Source organism: Balaenoptera ricei, chromosome 12 (genome assembly GCF_028023285.1).
Source record: "Balaenoptera ricei isolate mBalRic1 chromosome 12, mBalRic1.hap2, whole genome shotgun sequence".
Taxonomy (NCBI): domain Eukaryota; kingdom Metazoa; phylum Chordata; class Mammalia; order Artiodactyla; family Balaenopteridae; genus Balaenoptera; species Balaenoptera ricei.
In genome coordinates, this window is record NC_082650.1 from 25,443,442 (window position 1) to 25,459,327 (window position 15,886).

Consider the following 15,886-nt stretch of genomic DNA (forward strand, 5'->3'; position numbering starts at 1 on the left):
TACAAAATGGAATGATTTAACCCTATTAAATGCAGTGGTTAAAGACCATGTCATATAAGACCAAGCCAGCCGTGGAAAACAGAATTTGAGAACCACCCCCCCATTACTTTGGAACTCCATTATACAAAACAATAAAAGTAGGGGCCACTAAGATTAGAATAAGGGAAGAGGACCTGAGGCCCTGCCTCCACAAAGCGCCCTCTGAGGCCCCTCTGTTAAACCTTCATGCTCTGTAGAACTTCAATTGAAAACCACTGCTCAGCCTGTTAGAGCACTTCTCTTTGTGAACAAGTTATATTTTTTTTCCTTACAGTTTTTCGTATCACTTTTAGATAGTGCTTGAAGCTTCTGTGCTTTCTGTGTCTTTTAAAGCCAGAAAAATACTGGGTTTAAGAGACACTAGTTAATTTTGGACAACTGAAAAACAAGAGAAGCAATTGGCAGGTTTAAAGTACTTGCTGCTGCTTTATGGCGTACTCACAGATACCTGCTTCTGAGACATTATAATATACATCCGTCATGCTGTCGGATATAAAACCATTTATATAAGTGTTTTTCTGGAGGGAAGATTTAAGCCTTGAAAGAATTTACTAGTAGAGAGGCTTTATGGAGAATAGGATCAGTGTTCTTGAAACCACTGTTTTTGCTGCCTTTATTCATTTCTGTCATTTTTTTTAAAAAAGCAGTATCAGATTTAAAAGAGTATTTTTACTGATATCCGTTCATAAATAAAAGCAACTCTTTCTAAAACATGTCAGTTCAAAAGCCCATCTTCATTCTAAATAAAAATCACATGTGATCATTAAAGACTAGCAATGGAAGTCCCTTTCAAATCTGATTTAAGCAGTTGCATTTTCCCTTCTTAAATATTCTTAGCAAGTTTCATTTTGTGGTGTTTGCTAATAAGGACATGAATGTCATAATTGTTTTTTTTACTATGTGTGGAAAATCAAAATGTTACTAAAACTGACATTGATTTTTGACACATTTTAATTATTTATTTTTAAAAATTTACTTAGGATATGGAAATTATATTTTAATTTTCTACCTCAAAGCACTAATATTCTTTCAACAAATATTTATTCAGCACCTGCAAATATGGATGAGGCACTGTAGGGGATAACACTAATAATAATCCGTAACATTTATTGAGCACTTTTGATGTGCCCGTTCTGTTCAAAAAGCTCTTTACATATATTAACTCTTTACATCCTTATAACAATCCTGTGACATAGGCATTATTAATCTCACGTTACAGATGGTACAACTGGAACACAGAGAGGTTAGGTAACTTGCCTGAGGGTGTGCAGCGTAACTAGGATTCCAGTAGTTTGGCTCCAGAGCCTGTGCCCTTAACCGTTATACTCAGGTTACAAAGACAAGAGCGTTTCTCTGCTCTCCAGGTAGCTTACATACAGTCTTGTAAAATCTCATGCCACCAAATAGGTAGACAAATGTCTTCTTTTTGGAAAATATATTCTGCATCTAAACTTTTCTCCATAGTTAGGTAATTAGCATTTTAAAAATTCCTTCTGTCCCTATGCAACAATAATTATTGCAGAAACTAATTATATTAACAAATATTGGTAAGTCACTTCTCTGAAGTGATGTCCCATGATAAAAGTGAATCACTGTGGATTTTCTTTATTCAGGAAACACGCTGAATGCATCGGTATTTCTTAGTTTATCTTAACTTTATGATTTTAAAACTGATCTTTAGGGAAAACTGTTGAATGATTGCATTAGCCATTTTTGTAGATAATTTTTATAAATGTATTCATTTGCTAACATTTAGTTTCTACATGTCTTCTCAAATTGAATATTACTATTTTAAATAGTAAGTCGAACTTTGAAGCATAAAAATGTATACTTTTCTATACTGAATTATATAAAAAGAGGATTTTGGTTAATGGAGTAGGTGTGTCTGTGTGTAAACATTTGTGTGTATATATTGTATATGTGCAGATGTTTTTCCTTCTTCAGAGTATAACTGGTAATTCTTAAGAATCAAATTTTAATGATAATTTTAATATGATTTTGATATAAAATCCTATACTGTTTATTACTAAGATCTTCAAATGGAATTTACTAAAATTAATAATCACTTATCACTCCACCTAATTTGAGGTATGATATTTGTGTACCTCTTTTAGAAGAGTAGTATTTCATATCAAAATACATCTTCTATATATAACACATACTCAGTTGCTTGATTTGCTCTCATTGTGGCCGCATTCTGATTTTTCTAGCATGGGGTTGGAGGTGGGCGCCTGATTGGCAGTTTTGTCTTGTGGTCTGGCATGGTCCTGTTCGTAATGCTGATTACAGGGGTTGACTTGCTACAGATTGACATAAGCTCAAACTTATATTAATTCCAGAATTCTTTGCATTTTATCTCAATTATATTTTATTAAATATCTATGCATATGTACAGAATATGTGCACATACATAATAGAGTCATCTTTCAGGGGTCGCACTGGCAAGTCGCACTGACTTGCTTCGTTTTGACCAAAACTTTGGTACTCAGAATTCCATAGTACCACCAAATCAGTGCATTAACATTTGGATTTTAAAAGAAGGATTTGAAGTTATTCTTTCTCTAGTCAAGACAAACCCCTTTATATTTTTCTTTTGTCACCGTTTATACCACTTAGACTCTGTTCCTTTATTGTGTTTTGAGTTGAATTCTGTAAGGCTTTGAATCCCTCCCATAGAGATTGCAATAAATTGTTACTGTACATTTGATTGTGAAGCTGCTCACTTTACATTACAAGATGACCCAGCATAGATAATGTAGAATGTTTATGGAAAAATAGAACTGACGGAATTTTGTCAGGCCTACGAAACACAACTTGCAGTGCAACCTCTGAATTACTTTGCTAAATCTTCTCCGGTGATCTTTTACTCCATCTTTCTCATCATGCTGACTTGTCTCTCCTCTGTCTGTTCAGCAGTGGGAGACATTTAGTGAACGCTCTTCAAGCTCACAAACTCTGACCCAATTTGATTCTAACATTGCACCAGCTGATCCTGTAAGTCAATCACTTAGCTTGCTTGTTTGAAATTAATTTTATTAACCCAAATTTTCATTCATTATGGTTTTTAGCTGATCTGCATGATTCAGTGGAGTGCTTAGAGGGAAATGGTGGCAGGCTTTTCAATTTTTGTGTGTTTAATGGTGGAAAGAACTTTTTTTTTTTTTTTTAACCATTCTTTGTATTTTCTAGTTATTTTAATGAGAGAAATCTATGTTTTTAAAATCCGGTACATGTGTCTAAAGGAGCATTTTGTGACAATTGACTTAGTTGACCTTGTTTTCATTTGCTAATTGAGTGTATGTTTTATTTAAACATATACTGCTTATTTCAGTGTAATGACAGTAAATACTATTTTATTTGTATGCTTACACATCATGTAACATGTGCTATGTATGTAAATATGCAGTGTCATCTTTTATTTTAACAGTCCAGATGGTACAGCTTTGACTTAATTAGTATGTTGAGTCCTGTTACAAGAGAATCAAGTTCAGCAAAACAATAGTGTTGTTGGTCAAAGATTCCCATTGTGCAGAGGAGGCTCTGTCTTGTCTTCCTGTGGTTCACTGTGTTGCTTTGAAAATGCTACAAAGTTCACATCCTGATTTAAAAAATAAATTCTGTCCCATAGATTGAACTTCATATAAGCCCCACCTGTCCCTCAAGTTATTTGGAAACTTCTATACTGTAGCTGTTACAGTCTTCTCACTGTTCACTCCTGCTTTTTCTTTTATTTTTTATTTTTTCCAATAAGGAGAAGGACATGCTAATAAGTACCTTTCAAAGAGAAAAGAGGAAGTAAGTAGGAAGGGAAGAAGAGTGTAAAGGTAGGATTTTTAAAAATGAGTTCAGTGAAAAGAATTGGAGAAAGTGACACAAGGCATTCTTTTTAGATGTTTCTGACCAAAGATAGCCAGCGTTTATTAATTAAATGTTAAAATAGTCTTGTTATTTATTATGGATTTGGGAGAAGTGGCATTTAAAGATAATAGTACATCTTCAGCGTTTTAAATTAATGGCTCTTTGGTGTGTTTTATAATTTTAAAGAATTTATATCTATTTGAAATACAGAGAATGCTGTTATATTGAATTCAAACATAATGTATGGAAGTGTTTTAAGTGTCTATTTTATAATCTATTCATTATTCAGGGACCAATTAATATGTAGATTGTCTGAGCCTTTGGCCTTCTGTTTTCTTACTACTTTGAGGACATTAATCTTTGCTTTTAGTCTCTGAAAAATGGGAAAGAAATAAAAAGGCAACACTTAACAATTTTTACTGCTTATTGGCAGCAGTAATTAAAGTTTCTTGGGAATTGACAGGTGCTATAAGCTAAAAGAAAGTTTTACTTTAGCTCTGTGTTTCATTTCTCCATATTATTCCTATCTCCTACTTACAGAGTTAAGTTAATTTTATTTAAAGCACTTAATAAAAGTATTTTACAGGGAAGGATGTAGCAGTAGAGACTCTTTTATTCTCTAACCCTTATAACCCACAGTAATAATTCATAGTATTATGATCTTTGTCAGGCCAGAAAAGAACATTAAATATAAAAATCTAGAACTCGGAGGCAAAATAAATTGACTCATGACTGGCAGGAAATGCAGGGAAATAGTTGAGTTAATAACAGTGATATTCTTGTAACTTCTTGGAAATAATATCCAAATTTGTGAATTCCAGCTCTAGTGTTTTAAATGATATGGCACAATACTTTCTTTTGTTATTTCCAGTATGGCAGGAGGCTCTAGGAAAGAAAATTTTAAATGGTTAATTGACATTTTAAACTTGAATTTAGACCTCTAAATTTGATAAAGTTGGCAGTCTTAAATATTTATAATCTGGTACCTAGAAACATCTTTTTTTCTTTTACGCTGGCAAACTATAATCTCACTATAAACTTTCAATTAGTAGTACAATGCCCTGCTTTCAGTGAGAGTCTGAGTTTCTTAACCTTCATTTAATTCTTACCTGACATATTACCAGTCTACAGAACACAGCCTGTGGCCACATTCCCAAATGATCCTTTGCAAGGTTTATATAAATAAGGATTTTAAGTAAGTAAATAAGGTCCATTCAGTTTAGAAGAGACTCACATAGGAGAAAAAGAACACTACAGTTCTGATATGAATTTAACATACCTTACAGTGTCAGAAATACTTAATGGAATAATTTTTAAAAGCCAAATTTTGACAAGTAGATATTGCTCAATAAAGTTTGTCTGTGAAGGACTCCAAACTGCTCTGTAGCACTTAGAGACAGCCATCACCCAGTGCAGTGACCTCACATGCAAACTGAGGTGGTTAATTATTAGGCTCCCAGAATTGTTATGAAACTGAGTTTCTGATATCTCATTTCCAGAAACTTGATTACTTTTGTTGAACTGCTTATTCTGGTAGAATCTGTTTCCACCAGGAAATTCTAGACTGACGAGAAGTGCAGCGCACTAGTCTCTGCCATGAGTTATCTCTGATTTTGAGTGCTGTAGAATGTTTGAGTCACTCAGTGTATGAAAAGGGAGTTCATTTGATCACTGATTATGCCCAGCCAACTCAGTTGGTTTGGTGGAGCCCCCTTCCAGGTGCCTGTGTTATTCTCCAGGAATACCAAGATGTCAAAAAACAAGTCCAGTCTTAAGTAGACCACAGCTTAATCATTATAAACTGATGGTTGTAATATAGCTGACTGTGATAATTATCATATGTAGCCGTGAACAAAACTGTGGGCAGAGAACTGTGGGCTAACTCAGCCCAGTGTGTTTGGGAAAGTTTTCACAAAAGAGGGTATGTTTGTATGATGAGTTTTGGATGAAACTCTGAATTGGCAGAAGTGGACAAGGGCGTTCCAAACAGAATATCATGAGCAGGAGCGATTCAGTGCAGTGAGAGAATAGGGTAGACGTGTATGGGGGAATGATGGGCTGAAAAATGTGGTTGAAACGTGACTGGGAAGATCTTTGTATCCTAGACCAAGGCTCTGAACTTAATCTCATAGACACTGGGAGCTAACAAGAAGTACCATGATAAGATGGGGGCGCCAAAGAGGTAGCTGGGGAAGATCATTCAGGCAACAATGTGAAGGACTGATGGGCTCAAGAGAGAGTGAGGTGATGAGCACCTGAACTAAGTGACACAGGAATAGAAAGTAGGCAGGGCTGGTTTCAGACAGACAGGATAAAAAGATTTAAGCCAAGTAGAAAATGTAGATATTTGAGCACAATAGAATGAATATTCAATAAAGTACTAAGATGTATAAAATCAAGTACCTAAATCTATGATACAGATGTGCCATGGGTGTTTAGGAATGGGTTTCCTAAAGGCTTTGGGTGATTTGAATAGTTAGAAGAAAGTGAGCCTGCCAGTCAAGTCTCTTTACTTTTTTCTCTATTTTTAAATATGGGGATGCTATTTTAGAGCAGAGAAAGTGTTACTTTGGCATCTTGTGGCTCAGGACTCAGAGACTTATAGGCATTTATGGTTCTTCATTTGGGTGTTGAAATGCTTAAAGTCAAAGCTCTTTATTCTGCTGCACATCGCAGTCACAAACCGAGCTTCTGATCCACTAGTTCTGAGGCTGGGCCTGGTCATCTGTGTTAAAGCTCTTCCAGGAATTGCCTTGTCCTACTAGTAGCAGGATCCACTGGATTAAAGCTGTTGCAGGCTCATAGCAACAATTAGTTATATGACTGAAGTATGCAATAGGAAATTGATTCGCTGGTACAGAAACATATGCAAATTATTTAGAGAATGAACAGAACATTCATGATTTTCTTTTTGGGGGGTCATTATTGTGACTTCCCTTTATTGTACTGGAAGTATATGAAAAGGCTACTTAATATTTCTGTTACAAATTTTATAAATATGACTTTATGTACATACACACAGAATATATATTAGATCAATATTATGAGTTAAAGCATCTAATAAGTTTTCCTTGCTTGTTTTTTCTTAGTGTGCTTTGGGTTTGGAATAAGCATGAATCTATCATGCTTTCTCCTTTAATGAGTTAAAGCATCTAATACGTTTTCCTTGCTTGTTTTTTCTTAGTTTGCTTTGGGTTTGGAATAAGCCTGAATCTATCATGCTTTCTCCTTTAATCTTGCCTTAGAATGTTAAATTCTGATTCTCAGCAGTTATTTCTGCTATTAAAATTGTAAGTTAAGAAAATAGTAGTTATTCTTAAAGCCATGTTTTTCATAACCATAAGCATAACAAACAGCATCTTGGGTGTGTATTGTTAATAATTTCCTGAGTATGACTCATTCTTATGTGAGAAATCTAAACTTTTATCCATCTATTATGTTCATCTTTTATAACTGTAACTTTAGAGTTGTAGGGAAAATGTCAGTTCAGGTTTATTAAATAGTACATAACCCTGTCCAGAATCTCACTGGTGTAGGGACAGGAAATTACTGTAAATGGATTTATCTGTATAATTGCAGTGAAGAATTCATTTGTTATAAATGGGTTGAATTTAGAGATTATGTGAATAAGCCAAGGAGACCTGTCAAACAGGAGATGGAATGCTAGAACTTGCAGAGGTGTGGTGTTAATACTGTCACCAAAACAGTGTCCAACTTAAATTGAAAGGTCATTATCCTTCACACTAAATTATAAACTTAAACTCATTACTAGATATTTGAAATTTAAGGATCTCAAGTTCAGTCTTTAGCAGCAGCACATACAGAATATGAGCTGACTCCTAGTAGAAGGGGCTGAACTCCTGTAGGCATGTTTTTCAGCTGGTCTGTTGCTGTTAAGCCAAATGCTTGATCCCGTTCTAGTTCCTCCCCTGGGTGTCTCAGCTCCCAGGGCCAGGCCTACCTGGCTACCCAGATGCACCTTTCTCTCTTCCTTCCCTTTTGGAGAGGCTGCCATAGATTGCCTTATACTCTTTTCATAAGTTTATTCTGTCAGTTCCTTTACTCCTCTAACTAGACTTGCCACTCATGACTTAAGTTGAGAATTATCAGATGTAGTATAGTCATGAAAAAGTTTAAGGAAAGTATTAATGTTAGAGTGGGAGTGTTACTTATCCTAACTCTTAAAAAAATGGGTTCCTTTGTGGAAGTTTTATGCATGAATTTTAAACAGTTCTGTAGAACTAATCTATAGAAAGTATGTATCATGCCTACTGTTACAATATGACAGGCATCTCATTAACTTTGTTTAATATATGAAAAAGAAAAGTGTCAAATTTTTTGAGCAGTTTAGTGAAAATGAATTCAATCTGTTACTTAGTCTTTGGGTTCTCACGAAATAGTTCCTTTTAACCTCAAAGGTTCAGATTTGTATAATTTCATCAGATCATTTCACACGTTGCCTTTGAATATTGTCTTGAATTGTATTTTTATAAGATCAGTTTTTTTCTCAAATCTTTAATCACTCAAAGTTAAAATGTACTTTTTGTAAAACAAATCAGATTATTAGGCATATATAGAAAACTTGATTTTTTTTTAATATAATTCTGGAACTTTTATTTAAAAAATTAATTTTCACGCTTGCCTTAGTGTGCATGAGAAACTCTGTCCACCAGTTTTTGAAGTGTTTTTAATTTTGGTTATTTCAGGGTACCTGCTTGGCATTTTTAATACAAATTCTGTATTTCCTCCCATTTGTCTGTAGGATACTGCTATTGTTCATCCAGTTCCCATTCGTATGACTCCAAGCAAAATCCACATGCAGGAAATGGAACTTAAAAGAACTGGCAGTGGTAAGGAAGCTGTTGCTGGGTTGTATCTTAGTTTAGTGGGTTATATTTTAGATTAGCATCAAACCAAAATACACAGGTAATCATTCTGAGTTCAGGTTTCTTTTGTTAATTGCTTATTTTTTAACATAATACTTTCTGCAATTATATATGTATTGTGTGTGTGTGCTTGTATTTTTTTTTTTAATTTATATTAGTTTTAAAAGCAAACTACTGAATTTAATTTATAAAATTTTTAAATAAGGACGTTTGGAAAACGTGACTTTTCTAATACCCTGTGGGTTTTTATGATCATTCTTGTGAATTGTACATTTAAAGTATGTTCAAATTTTAACCGAAGAGGTATATGTTAAAGTGAATTTTGTCTTTGAAATAGTATATTTTGCTTTAACTCTTGAAGTTTCTCCTCATTTTAGATTAAATGTTTTAGTTAGGGTCTCTCACAGATAGATTTATTTTCTATGTAAGTCAACAACATAAATTACTTATTTTACAGTCATTTATGTGGTGTTTTATTTAACTAACTGCCCTACAGGGATAAAATTAACAAAGTATGAACATGCAGATTGACTTTTTCATTATAAAGTATCTTCTGTTGTGGCAGAAAATGAAATTCTGTGTAAACAGGTTTATGTTTGTCCTATTAAGTATTATTTTGTCTTACATTTCATGGATTTACTTGCTACTTCTTCGGAGTATTGAAACAAAGTCTTGTACCCTGAGGTTTATGAATTTATTAATTCAGATACCTGTATCTTGTATTTTTACCTATTAATTTTCTCCTAGATCATACTAATCCCACTAGCCCATTACTTGTGAAAACATCTGACCTTTCAGAAGAAAATAAGATAAATTCATCAGTGAAATTTGCTTCTGGAAATACTGTAGGTAAGTGAAAGATGGAATTACATCTTCCATTTGAGGTTTATTAAGTCTGGACTTAGAGTCTGAATAATTCAAATATATAACCATTTAATATTATCTTCACTGGATAATGCAGAGAACAGTCAGTCCTTTCAAACACCCTACCCTCTGTATGAATAAATGGTTGCCCATTGCCACCGAACCTTCTTTTAAGGCAGGCCTCCTGTTTGCCATCCCTCTCAACTAGCCAGATTTTGTACGTTGGCTCTTTCCCACTAGCTCCTTTCTTTCTCTCTCACAGGAAATTGTGTATATATTCATTCATTCAGCCAATGTTAATGGAATACTATGTGGCAGGCTCTGTTCTAGACACTGGGGATTCAGCAGTAAACAAAACAAAACAAAAAAATCTTTGCCCTTTTGGAGTTTACATTCTGTAGGGGAGGTAACAGAAAAAAAGGACTCATATCTTAGGAGATAATTAACACCCTGGATAAAAATTAAGTTGTGAAAGGGGAGAGGGAGTGACATTTTAAATAAGGTGATCAAAGAAGGCCTTACAAAAGATGACATTTGAGTTAAAACTTGAAGGAGACAAGGAATTGGGCTGTGTGAATAGCTGAAGGAAGGATGTTTAAGGCACAAGGAACAGCCAATATGAAGCCCTGGTTTAGGGAAGATGCCTTATTTACTGGGAATAGCAAGCAAACGCCCGAAATAGAACGAGTTAGTAAATTTGGCAGGTAGAGGTAGCAAGTGGGAGAATAGTAACTGGGGAGCAGTGTAAGACTGACTTTTACTGAGTAAGATGAAAAGCCATTTAGAAGGTTTTTGAATGGAGAAGTGACATAATCTGACCTTCCTTTTTTAGCAGGATCATTCTGGCTGCTGTATTGGTAATAAGCCAGAAGAAGGCGCGAGTTCAAACAGGGAAAGACCATTTTAGGAAACAGTTATAACAATACAGGCAAGAGAAGATGATGGCTTGGCCTAGGGTGGTAGCAGTAGAAGTGCTGAGAAGTGGTCAGATTCTGGTTAGATTTTGGTAGGAAAAGACCACAGGATTTGCTTGAATGTGAAGGGGTCGGGGTGGGGGGCGGGTCATGGGTGGTTCAAGGGATCTTAGCAACTGGGAATTGACAGAGTCTGTGGTAGGAGAAGGTTTGTGGCAGGGGGAGAGTAGGAGTTCAGGTTTAGACATGATAAGTTTGAGATGCCTATTAGAACATCCAAATGGAAATTCGTTAATTTTAGCATCCTTCTTGTACCAGTTAAGTAAACTTCTCAGTGATTTGACAAGAAAAAGGAAAGGGATACATTTTGAAATGAAACTAAACCAAATAACCAGTCCCTTCAATTTATCACTCTTGAAAGGTATGAGTAGTATTTCTTCAAATTATCCCTAGAGTTTCTATTTTAAAGCTTCTTTACTGCTTCACAACTCTTAGTCTGCTTCTGGGATTCTCTTCTCCTTCATAAGACTTTAAGGAAATTGAAAATGATATTACCTCAGGTGAAAAATTGGTGCCCTCTGGTTAATTTCATAAATTTTATTATTGTCTAAGCACATTTTATTCCCTTGTCAAATTTTTAAAAATTTTACATTAACAGTCTTTAAGTTAGCTTTTTTACTTAAGATATTTCTAATTTATTCTTTAAAAATGAATTTTTTCATTACAAAAATTATTCACACTTGTAGAAATGTAATAAATAAAAATAAGAAAATAAAAATTACTTGTAATCTCACTATTCTATGAGTGACCGTGATCAGCATTCCTTGTCAACCTTAATCCTCAAATTCTGTGGATGTTATATTCTTATATGAAATGAAACTGTAATATATGTACTGTTTTTTGTCCTTCTTCCATGTAACTTATTTTGAATATTTCTGTTATTAAGTAATAACTTTTTTAGATTGTAACTTGTTCTCTGTGCATAGTATTTTGTTGTGTAAATAGTCCATGATTTATTTGATTTATATCTAATTTTTACAGTTAGTAATACTATGATGAAATGTTAACGTGTTAGCCAATCTTTGAATATTTCTGATTTGAAACAATAATTCAGTTATATTTGTTTACGGCATATAGAGTAAAAAGTGAAGAAATGATTATTATTAAATAGGATATATCCCATTTATCAGCAGATGGTTACAGTAGTTCAGACTCTTTTACTTCGGATCCAGAACAGATTGGGAACAATGTAACTCGTCAAAGGTTAGTGTTTCTGTCAATAAAAAGCATAATTAAAATATCTTGTTACGTTTTAATATTTAAAATTATTTAAAACCAAGTATAAGTTATTTTTCTCTCTTCTTCAGTTCTTCACTTCTCTAAAGGCTGTTAGGTTACCTACTGATTTATGTAAAAGGGAAATGACTTTGATTCTTTCCAACTTTAATAGGAAAACAAAAGGAACCGTTATGTCTTCATGGTATTCTGTGGAAGGTTTAAAATGAGCTGATAATTTCTTGGCAGTAGTGGTTGAATACAGGCCTTTTTGTAGCTCATCAGTGAGAGTCTATTTAAGTAAGAAATGTGCAGATTTCCTTTCATAGCCTTATGGGCAAGTACCAAAAGAATTCGGTGTTTTAAAATGTCATCTGCAAGCACAGCCCAGTGTTGGGCTACCTACCCACCCTGAAGATCTGCATTATATATAACTTCTCAGGCACAAACAAAAAAAGGTGTGGGGTAGGGTGAGGGTAGCAAGGGCTCTGTCTACAGGGGCTTCACCATCCACTCAGAACTGTGCACAGGACAGAAGCATCTTTCTCCCCCGCTTTTCACGCATTGTAAGAGCCTTTTGCCACACTCCTGGAGGATATATGGAGAGAGTGGTAATATAGAATCTCTGAAGAGCTCACACAATCAAAAGGCTGCTTTTTCATATATCTTAGAGTTCTCAGCCAGTTTGGATTTTAGTCTACTTTTTATTCCTATTAGTGAGGATCAGATTGCTAAAGTCCATGAGACTCTCTTCAGAATACATAGAAGACTTTGGTGGCCAGTAAGTGAATCTCGAGAGAGGGTTGAGCGTGAGGATAAATAATCACCTCTGAAATGAGAGGGCCTGTGGTAACACAGGAATGGGCATCTCACGTAGTTGAGCCACATTCTGCCTCAGCTTACCAAACTTTAGATAAGTTGAAAGCTAACCGTATCTGAAAGTAGAGTTTCTCTTTTTTGAAAATAGCTTTTCAGACTAATATTATCTTTAAATGAATGGAAAAACATTACACTAGGTTAGAAGTCTACCTTGAATTCATGTTAATAACTAACTTTGTTTTTAAATTTTTTGAAATTTTGTTGAATGTATAATTATACTTTATAAAGAAGATTATTTGCTATATTAAATAACTACTTGTTGAATGCACATCATAAACAGTACTGTTTATTCATTGTAATACTTGTCTGTCCTCTGGAGAAAATGTCACACCAATAAGATCCTTTGCTGCTTAGCTGAGTTTGAATGCTTAAGAAAAAAAAAGAAAAGCTCCAATGTCAGTAGCATGACCAATTGTAACGGGGCGAATTTTGCAGGTCTCATTCAGGAATGTCGCCTGATAACACTGCACCACCACCTCCCCCTCCAAGGCCTCAGCCCTCTCATTCTAGATCGTCATCTTTAGATATGAATCGGACCTTTTCAGTCACCACAGGTAGGGGTTAGAGAACCATAATATATATTAAATTAAATACATTAAATATATTAAGCTAAAAATACACAATATTTTATTTTCTCTTATTTTTTGATATTTATATGAAGAAAAATTTTGAATTGAAAAAGTATCAAATGAGAGGGAATTTTTTTTTTATTAATGACTACCTAAATTGAGTTCAAATGATAACGATGGGAACCTGAGAGATGCCACAAGAGATTTTAAAAGAACGATGTGGAGGTATCAAGGAGGGAAAGCTAATAGGTCTTAAATTACATGACAAAAGAGAAGGAAGAGTCATAGCTTACTCAAAGGTTTCAATTTTTATATGACTGGTCGTATTGTTATCACGCTGGTGGAAATAGAAAAGTTAGGATGGAGGGTGATGATCTCTTTTTGATATTATGCGTTTGGAATGATGAGAAAAAAGAGAAATAATCAACAGGCCATTGGACTTGTGGGTTAGGGAAGATTGATGTATTATTTGAGAATCATTTACATAGAATTAATAGACTGAAGTGTTAAATGAGAGAAAATTTGCAAGTCTTCATATTTGATAGCTAAAGAACAATCAGAAATATGGGAAGAAAACCAAGAATGTACAGTGTTATGGAAACAGGGAGGAGCAAGACAAGTGCCTCATGCAGCAGAGCAAGAGAAATGAGGTCTGAGAAGAGGCCGTGAGGTTTGACCACATCTAGACAGTTTTACAAGATATATACGGCTTCCAATACCATATGTTGGTATTGGAAATCTTTTATCATTTGATCACATTCATTCAGCCTGTCTGTTCTATTAGCAAAGTAATTATATATTTACAAAAAGAAGACTTGTGTGTTCACACAGGACAGCAACAGGCTGGAGTTGTTGCCCAACCTCCTGCAGTGCCTCCAAGACCACAGCCCTCACAGGTAATTCTCCTAGGTATTCACTACTAAGCGTCAGTTATTATAGTCCCCTTAGTCAATTTGTCTGTTAGGTCTTTGATTCTATTCTAGAATTATTCTGAAGATCAGGAATTACATAATTGTCATTCTTAATGTGCATTTATTAATAATTCAGGGAAGGGGACTTCCCTGGTGACGCAGTGGTTAAGAATCCGCCTGCCAATGCAGGGGACACAGGTTCGAGCCCCGGTCCGGGAAGATCCCACATGCCACGGAGCAACTAAGCCCGTGCGCCACAACTACTGAGCCTGCGCTCTAGAGCCCGGGAGCCACGACTACTGAAGCCTGCGTGCCTAGAGCCCGTGCTCCGCAACACGAGAAGCCACCGCAGTGAGAAGCCTGCGCACCTCAACAAAGAGTAGCCCCCACTCGCCGCAACTAGAGAAAGCCCGAAAGCAGCAACAAAGACCCAACGCAGCCAAAAATAAATAAATACATTTATAAAAAAATAGTAATAATTCAGGGAAGCTAGGTCTTATTTTAGAAGATAAGGATTCCAATAATGATTTGAGTTATTTTTTGAAAGAAGCTCAGAAGTGAACCAAATGATAATGTCTTGACAAAGGAGGGTTTAGAGGAAAGAGCAATGGATTGGGAGATATGAGGTGTCCATGTTATGTCCTGGATCTAGCAGTGACTCAGAGTGACCTCCCTGCATCTCCCTGGATGTGTTAACTGCGTCAGTGAAGGAAGTGTTAGACGACTTCTGCACCACCCCCTGCCAGGTCGAAGTTGTTTGCATCTGCATAAAACTGTTATGTTCCAAGATAGATTCTGGACTATAGCTTAGTTTTAAGTGACTGACTGGCTACCTTTTACATGAATGAGTTTGGTTGATTTTTCTGAGTTAGATTCTTATAATGAAGATGCTTATTTGCAGTTAAAAAGATGGTTTCCTAATCATCGAAGACATTGAAATTTGAATATTCCAGTATTTATTTTATCTAAAGTGCCAACAAAAATGCTTTTACTGGGTTAAGCTGTGAAACCCAGTGAGTTGGTCTCTTGACTCAAGAACCAGTCTAGTGCAAAAGACAGAACTGTAAACAACAATTATAATAAAAGTGCTGCAGTAGACATATTTATAAAATGCTTTGTCACAGGTTTCCTAGCTGGTAAAGTCAGGGATCACATTGAAAGGGTCCAAGTAAAATGAAGTAAGTTAGACTTAAGCAGAGACTTGAAAGATAAAATGGTATTTCTTGGGGAGAGGGCATTACAACCAGAAGGAATGGCATAGAGGTGTAAGGTAAGCCTGGCATATTCTTCAAGGAAAAACCATTGAATTCAGTACAACTAGAGTCATGGGAAAGGAAATTAAATAGGTGGAAAAGGGGCAGAGCATCTCCTATATCATACTAAGAAGGTGGAATTTTTCTTATAGGATATAGAGAATTTTTAAAGGGACTTTTTAAAGAGACTTCAGATTTATTCCTGTAGCATTCTGTACTTCCTTTGTCATAAAACTCCTCACACGGTATTTTAAACCCTTGTTTATTTATCTCTTGTCCTGCACTAGACTGTCAGCTTTATTAGGGGATGGACCATACTTGTTTATTCACTATTATATCCATAGTGCTTGGCCAAAAGTAGATACTCAATAAATTTATTTTTCGATTGAAGACTTTAGAAGACTTGATCTGGCAAAGGAGTGGAGGACAAATTGAAGA

The 15,886-nt window shown here is 35.2% G+C and overlaps 1 protein-coding gene across 10 annotated transcripts in view; it reads left to right on the forward strand.

Annotated features, from left to right (window-relative positions):
• The window catches only part of REPS1 (RALBP1 associated Eps domain containing 1), an 80,121-nt gene that overhangs the window by 56,256 nt on the left and 7,979 nt on the right, over positions 1–15,886 (forward strand). For 3 of the 10 annotated variants that reach the window (XM_059941101.1, XM_059941100.1, XM_059941094.1), the window contains exons 10-15: positions 2,953–3,033; positions 8,660–8,747; positions 9,531–9,632; positions 11,752–11,824; positions 13,151–13,269; positions 14,098–14,180. In XM_059941101.1, coding sequence (XP_059797084.1) covers positions 2,953–3,033; positions 8,660–8,747; positions 9,531–9,632; positions 11,752–11,824; positions 13,151–13,269; positions 14,098–14,180 — 546 coding nt within the window. The remainder of the gene's footprint in view (positions 1–2,952; positions 3,034–8,659; positions 8,748–9,530; positions 9,633–11,751; positions 11,825–13,150; positions 13,270–14,097; positions 14,181–15,886) is intronic. The other 7 variants (XM_059941096.1, XM_059941095.1, XM_059941098.1 and 4 more) reach the window with 7 other exon arrangements.